At 36.2% G+C, this 7,929-nt stretch overlaps 1 protein-coding gene across 1 annotated transcript; it reads right to left on the bottom strand.

Moving 5' to 3' along the window:
* Positions 1 to 6,245: 6,245 nt before the first annotated feature.
* On the bottom strand, positions 6,246 to 7,390 carry LOC127091370 (F-box/kelch-repeat protein At3g23880-like). The gene has a single exon (XM_051029995.1). The coding sequence runs from the start codon at positions 7,381 to 7,383 to the stop codon at positions 6,271 to 6,273; it is 1,113 nt and encodes a 370-aa protein (XP_050885952.1). The 5' UTR covers positions 7,384 to 7,390; the 3' UTR covers positions 6,246 to 6,270.
* Between the last annotated feature and the right edge of the window lie 539 nt (positions 7,391 to 7,929).

The raw sequence follows: 7,929 nt of genomic DNA, 5'->3' as shown, positions 1-7,929 counted from the left end.
GGTTATTCAAAATGTGATTTTTGCAGAGCTTCGTACAGATCGTCAACAAGGTTGTTCAAAATGTGATTTTTGCAGAGATAGTCACTCTCTTGCAATAAGCCAATTTCTTTCCTGAGCTATAAATTACCCGCATATTCATCAGTTTTAGCAATTCCATCTAAATCTGCAGAGTTCTAACCATTAGTTTGTTCGGGTGATTCAGAAGGAGCAACAAGGATATCATTAGTCAGAACGTGGGCAACCTTCTTTAAAGTTAAGAAAAATTTCATCTTAGCTTGCCAACATTTGAAGTGAGAACCCTTAAACTTGAATGGTTTGTCAGAGACTGCAGCGGCCACAATAGTATTGATAATTTCCTCAGTAGCCATGGAAGTTAAAGCAACGTCTTAAAATTGTTGTTTTTGATTTTGAAAAATTTTCCACAAAGAAAATTATCGGGACGAGTCGCGTACTAGGTCGCTTTCTTTAAGAAGTTTTGCCATACTGTCAATAATTATGCAATTCAGTCGAGTTTCAATGACCTCTCCAGAATAAAACAACTCATTCAATTTTACGATTATCACATTCACTATAATAAATCGTTCGAAGAAATAAACCTTCAGATGGTGTTTAAATCACTCGTAGTATCTGGAAAAAAATCCAATCATTGATGGCAAAATAAGTCACTCGAAAAATAAAGAAGAATAGAGATAATTTGAGATTAAAAGAATAAAGAGGGAGAAGAGAGATTTTAAAAATTCAGAAATCTGGAGTAATTTGCAACTGAATTGAGGAACCCTAATTTTGTGTAAGAGATTCAACTGAGTGGAGAAAAAATAGTGGAAGGGAGTTACTCAGTCAAAACTAAATTTTGATGAATGACACATTATAATTATTAATTAATAATTAGTTAATATTAATTAATTAATTTTCACGTAATTTACTTCCACGAATTATTGGAAAAGTAGTGTAAATAACAAGAGAAATTTATTACCTGGACGATTTGAAGAATTTTTTTCTCAAATACCCCACATTTTCAAAAAAAAATCCCAAAATAACTCAGTTTTCAAACAAATTCTCAATCTACCCCAGTTTCAAAAAAAAATCTTACGGCATAGGCGTCAGGCCAATTGGCTCATATCCTTAATTTTTAAGCGGGGGTGTCAATTGAATTGGCAACAGCACATGGTGCTGCCAATCCAATTGGCGCCCATGCGTATAAAGTGAGAGGAGGCGGGAATTGGTTTGGTGCCTCAGTGTAATGTATAATTTTTTTATAAATAGGGGTATTGTGTGATTCATTTTTCCACATCTCTTTTCTTCATATTGCAAACATGTTTGGTGTTCGTCGCCGCTATGGAAAAGTGATTTATTCGAGAGATAAGATTCTGATGTTGATGTTCTTCTGGAACATATGTCATTTCAATCAACTAAAGAGGGAGCTGGTTCGTTTGTTAGATGGAAAAATACCAGAAGGGGGAAATATTAGAAGTATTGAGAGACTCGATAGTATATTTGGTTGGGTGCGAGTAAAAACTGATAAGGATGCTAGGGAAATGATGTTTGGACCAGATGACATCAGTTTGATTGTTGTAATCAGTTAGAAATGTTGTTTTTGAATATTGTGGTTAAGTATTTTCATCTATACTTGATTTTTTTTTTGTTTATTTAGACTTGTTCTGTTTTAAGTGTGCTTATGTTGGAGTGATGTTTGTTGTTAACCTTGTTGTAACAAAAAGTTAATGTTATATAAAAATCCAAGGTTACAAAAATTGAAAGGAGATATTAAATTATGATGCAGAGGTTGCTCCTAGATTGGGACATTTATTCTTATTGTTTCCGGGTTGACGGCATATACTACATAATCTTATCATTTTATCATTCGTATCCATTTCTGTCCTAATACGCATGTTGTTTGGCCATCCTTTTTTCTTTCTTCGCATCTCATCGTTGTGCCAAACTATGTCCCATTCATATGGAGGCCAGTATTCCTCCATTTCTAGCACCGAGAAGCTTTCTTTATAGACATTCATGTTTTCTTAGATGACGAAGGAAGAAACCCCAATCCCCAGCGGTTTCACCTTCAATCGGAGCAAAGGAAATGGGAAAGACATTATTGTTGTTGTCTTGTGCAACAACCATAAGCAAAGTACCCTTGTATTTTCTGTATAACCATGTTCCATCAATTTGAATAATAGGTTTGCATAATGCAAAACCTTTGATGCATGGTTGAAACGTCCAAAAGAGGCGGTGAAAGATTCTATTTTCAACAACACAAGTTCCGTCTGGTGTAAATGCTGGCAATGTCTCCATAATTGCAACAGTTCCTGGTGTGTATGTTTTAAGTGCCCATAAAATCCGTGGTAATTCTTTGTATGAATCCTCCCAGTTGCCGAATACTTGTTCAACAGCCTTTGTCCTTGCAATCCATGATTTCTTGTAAGATGGAGTATAATTATATCTTGTGACAATATGAGATATTACTATACTCACCTTCATTGATGGGTCTTTGTTAACAAGCGGCAAAATGTCTTGACATATCAATTCAGCGCTTAATTTACGGTGATCTTGTACAACATTACTAGCAATGCAGCTGTGAGGTGGGTCTATACAAGCTATTTCCCAAGAATCTCTTCTCTTCTTGTGAGACGCAGCCTACCTAAACTTGCAAAGGATGTTACGACATTCGATGACATACATTTTCGAATCAGTGCGTTTCATAGTGAAATGAGCAGAGTTATTCATGTGAAATTTTTTGATAGCTCGTAGACATTCTTCGTTAGTGCAAAACATGTCTCTCACTTTTAACTCACCCTTTGATCGTGGATACGGGTTATAAAAAACATTGTTGGATATTTCATCGTCGTGCAGATCCATGTTTGTCATATGTTGAGGCAGATTATATACATGACTTGGAGGTAATGGCGCTTGATGATCGTCATCTTCAATGTTGTTATTCAACATATGATCGACTTGTGTCTCGGTTTCTTCTTCTTCTTCTTCATCAACGACGTTGACTTCTGCTTCTGCTTCTAGGTCGGCTTCATCTGAGTTTTCTGAATCAAATTCATTAGATTCAGCTTGATTACTTATCTGAGATTGCTGAGATGGTATACTTTGTTGAATAGTAATATATAACTCAATAGAGTTGCAACCAGAATGTTCGTGACTAACAAACATATATTCAACATCTTCATCGTGCCGTACCTTTAGCGGGTAAAATTTACATTGACTGCTCTCGAAATAAATTGAATTTTGATACGTGATTTGTGACACAAGACCATATCATATGCAGGATTCTATTCGTTTTTTCAAATGCAAGAAATTTGAATTTCTCTTGATCGTAAGTCGGATAGTATCGGTGTTTCGAAAATAAAACTCGTATACATCACACTCATATGTCTCACCGCTGCAGTGAACATTGATAGTATATTTGGGTGCAAATGACATTGTAATATTGGATGCTGATGAATAGTAAAAAATTTGGTGCAGATGAATTTGTGTTGGTTTGAGGATGACATAGGAAGACACTTAAATAGAAGGTGACATGGCATGCATGCAAGACCTAGAGTCATTCCATTTGGCGCCTACATGCATTATTTGTACATGGGCGACAATCCATATGGCGCCTTGTATGTGCAGACCTCGAGATTCTGTATTGCATGCAAATAGCCATGCAGCCTATGTCAAGACCACGCATGCAAGCTTCCACGACCTAGGAGGCGTCAGTCCATATGGCTCTAGCTATGGAGTTTTGCATGTGCACGCCAAACCAATTGGCGCTAGCTTGCATGCCCATTTCTCCATGCATGCAAACTTTTGCATGTCTCTCATTATAAATAGTCATGCAATAATCACTTCTTCATCACCAATAATCACTTCTACATCTGCAACAACCACTCTTTATCCTGCAACAACCAATGTTTCATCTACAACACTACGATAAGATGTCTCTGCTTACTATGGGTGAGTCGCATAGAGGCACAATTGCAAACATAGCAACTTATGTAAGCATTTACTTGTATTGTTTTTCTAACATAATTTTTTATAAAGTAACTTATTTTGTTGTTTATTTTTTAGGAGGTTTTTAGGTTTCAAACTTGTGTTCACTTCTTGTATCACTTGTTTATAGGTTTACTTCTTGCATCACTTCTAGGATTTTTCTAAGACATGTAGATAGAATAAGAAGTTACAGCTGGGGGTCTGCTTGTTTGACTTATCTTTGTAGCTCTTTGTGTAAAAATGTACATAAATACACATCTACATTTTCTGGATGTGTTGTTTTGCTCCAAGCATGGGGTTGGTCCAGACTACCGGCCCTAGAGCCCGTCAACCATAACCCGTTCACATTCCCATACGTGCAAAAGCAAGTTCTTAACAAACGACTATATTTACTTACTTTACCGATTATTATCTCTAAATAATATATTTACTTTTATGGTGCAGATGGTCGACACGTGGTATGAATTATAAAGATACCCTAGACATTGTATTACCTAGTATCGCAATCTCTTGGATCACCTTCGACCGACAAATGTATTGCCATTAACCTAATTAATTCGTAATAATTTGTTAATTTCTTCTAACAAATTTATAATCTAATATATGTTCATATTTCAGTTCATTTGGCGTCCATATCTAAATTTGGATCATGACCATGAAATCAACGAATAAGACGTAGCTGTTTGGACTGCATGCACACCGATCATAAGATTCACCGTTGTGGAGATGCACAATAGTGATTGTGTTAAATTGCAGTTCGATATACTTCAACACATCCAAGGTCCCCCGACAAACCTCGGAGAATGGCATCTACGAAAAGTTAATGATCAATGGAACTTTAACCCATGACAAAGCTTCGCTAGATCTGAGCGTCGAAAATGGAAGCACTGACAAGACCATGTCTTAACTGACGTTGTGATGCCAACCGAAGAAAAACCAACTCGTAATTATATGGATTGGTACATATCGGTTGGATTTGAGTTCATCGTCGAGGATATGTACCTATACGACCCACGCTAGGAAACTTACACACAAAAAGGTTCAACATCTAACCCCTAACAACATTGTCAGACCGGTTACTCACAACCCCCCTATCCATCAAAATTTTCGATCCACAAACACACAAACCTACGACCCTAACATGTCAAACACCTAACCACAATACCAAGAGCATACCCTGTACCACCACCAACAACTAGATCATCATCAAGACACCCAACATCGATATGCATCCAACACATCACCATACCATAGTCACATTAGCCAAAATACTCAACGATCATTTAACATCAATCGTCCCTCCTCCTACTATAGCCAAGAAGCTCAAACATCACAAAACTAAAGCATGCAACAACATATGGCTACCAAACACCACAACAATCATTTCAACCTTTCCTCGACGCATCATTCACACCAATGTCTCCCTTCAATCGCCCTGGTCGCCATCCAATAACTCAAACACGGCTCAACTACTCTGGCATGAGTCATGAACTTAACTATGGTGGTAGCCCTTCAATGCATACACAAGATTAGGCGGATTTGTCTGAATATCTCAGGCAATCTCCTGCAGTTGGTGATGATGTTCCTGGGCCCTCAGATACTCAAACACCTGGGGTGAATCATCAATGTGGGTTAGGGCCATGAGTTCAGTTAGCTAGGGGATGTGGGACCGGAGGTCGGTTAGGTCATCCTGGTCAACAACATTAGTCTTTTTGTGTAAACGCGTGTTAATATTAATATGAAGTGGTCCGATTTTGAGTTTTATCTAAATGTATAATGTTTTTCAAAAAAAAATACGAAACACACACAGGTGTCAGGTCAATTAGCGCCTTCTTTATAAATTAAGACACAAGCGTCAATTGGATTGACAACACTAGGTGCACTAGTCAATCCAATTGGCGTCACCTCACTAAGTTTAAGAGCAAGCGCCAATTCATATGACGTCACCTCTTCAAAATGGGATGTTTTAGGAAGTAATCTAAAAAGTGAGTTATTTTGCGATTTTTTTTAAAATAAGGTTATTTGGGTAAAAAAAATCAATTTGAATGATTGTTAACTGTATTAAAATGTAATGGGGTTGACTAACAACTAACAAAATTGACAGCTCTAACTAACAACTAACAAATAAATGAAAAATAACATAGCAATTTCTCAAGTCACATGCTCCATACACCATAAATTAAGAGTAACCCATGCAGTCACCAATAGTAATCACTAATGAGAATAAGCATAAAATAATTAACCTATAGGCTGCATTTAAGCTCTAAATGAAGTCACATAGCACAACATCTAGAAAGGTGATATCAAGCTCTCAACATAGACTTCTTGTGGCACCATTTCACCATGGTTGTTGTTTTGAAATTTAGGAATGTTAAAAGTATTATTTATGGAATCATAAACAACCAAACTATATTTCTTCTTCTTGATAAACTCCATCAACACTTGGTCATCTTTTGAAATATATAATGCCATAGTAAAGCCATAAAAACCAGGTTCTTCCATGGGAGGAACAGTTAACAATTTAGTCCAAGACTTTTCATTTCCATATTCCTTCATAATCCAAATATCAGAAAACCTGTCCCTTCTGTCAAAGAGGAGAGACAAACAACCCCTCAATCTCCCTAAGGTCATAAAAAAGGTAATATCAACAAAGGCAGGCAACGAAAGCTTTTGCCAGGACTCTTTCTCCAAATCAAGAGAAACAATGAACGATGCAAAACCACATTCATCACATGCCAACCAATTAACAGAGTCCATCAGAAATATTCCTGGCATAGGAATGAGGGCAGGGCCTGGGAAGTCCGGAATCCTTCTCCAATAATCTGTACCCAAAGTATGAACGTTCACTTCTATTTTGCCACTACACACATGAACAGCAATAACCTTATAATTATCGGTGAAACGGTCATACACTAACGTAAATGCGATTAGAAAGTAGGTTTGGTTCAGAAATTTCAAAGGAGGCAATATTTTGAATTTTCTAATGGAAGGGTTACACAAAAGAGCTAAAGATTCATTTATCCTAAAACATAGGATGCCATCACAAGTGGAAGCTCCATCTTTGATAAGAATATCTCCTAGAGAGTAGCTGAACAGTTCGACACAAGTAGTTGATGCGGAGCTGAAGATAGAGGAGATTGGAGAATGACATAGAACAAACTCCTTTGTGGACTTAGGGATTCCGATGAGGTGGTGGCGTTCATGGTTATAGGTTGACAAGCGAAGGTGCTTCTTGGCGAAGTTGGAATCTGTGGAGATAAGAGAATTCCATGACTTGCATACACAAGAGAGTTGAATGAGATGTTTAACGCGAAGTCTAGAGAGTATTTCTACGACCAGATCGAACGGAAGATGCATTGTTGTTAGGATTGGTTGAGATTGTTTCGTTCTTTTGGCCGTCATCTTTGCTATCAGGAGAAGACTAGGGAACTGAGTTTCAGAGTAACGCTTTATAAATATATACCATCTACGATTCCTTATCGATCAAGTAACCTAAGTAAACTAAATGTATCATATTTGATACATTTAATTTATATAAATTGTATTTCAATAAATTTAATTATGTTTTTTAAAAGTTACTGATATAGTTATTGCACCGCCCATTAATCAATTTGTTTTTTTAATCGAATCATAAATATTTCAACAGATTATGCATATCTATTTTGGTTTTGTCTATCAATTTCTTTTTCTTATTTTTTAATTTTATTTTGATGTAATTTTTGTTTATCTTTTTATCGATCATAAATATTTCAACAAATTATGCATATCTATTTTGCTTTTATCCATTAAATGTTTACTTCTTATTTTTAAATTTTATTTTGATATAATTTGTTTGTTACAAAAAATTTAAGTGAATTGAGTTTTGAAGACTTTAGTTTGTTGTTTGGGACACATGACAAAATAAATGCACTATACTAGTATGATAAAAACTCTGTGAATGAGAAACAA

Source organism: Lathyrus oleraceus, chromosome 6 (assembly GCF_024323335.1).
Source record: "Lathyrus oleraceus cultivar Zhongwan6 chromosome 6, CAAS_Psat_ZW6_1.0, whole genome shotgun sequence".
NCBI lineage: Eukaryota > Viridiplantae > Streptophyta > Magnoliopsida > Fabales > Fabaceae > Lathyrus > Lathyrus oleraceus.
The sequence above is the reverse complement of the archived record's forward strand: the minus strand, read 5'-3'. Positions and strand labels throughout refer to the sequence as shown.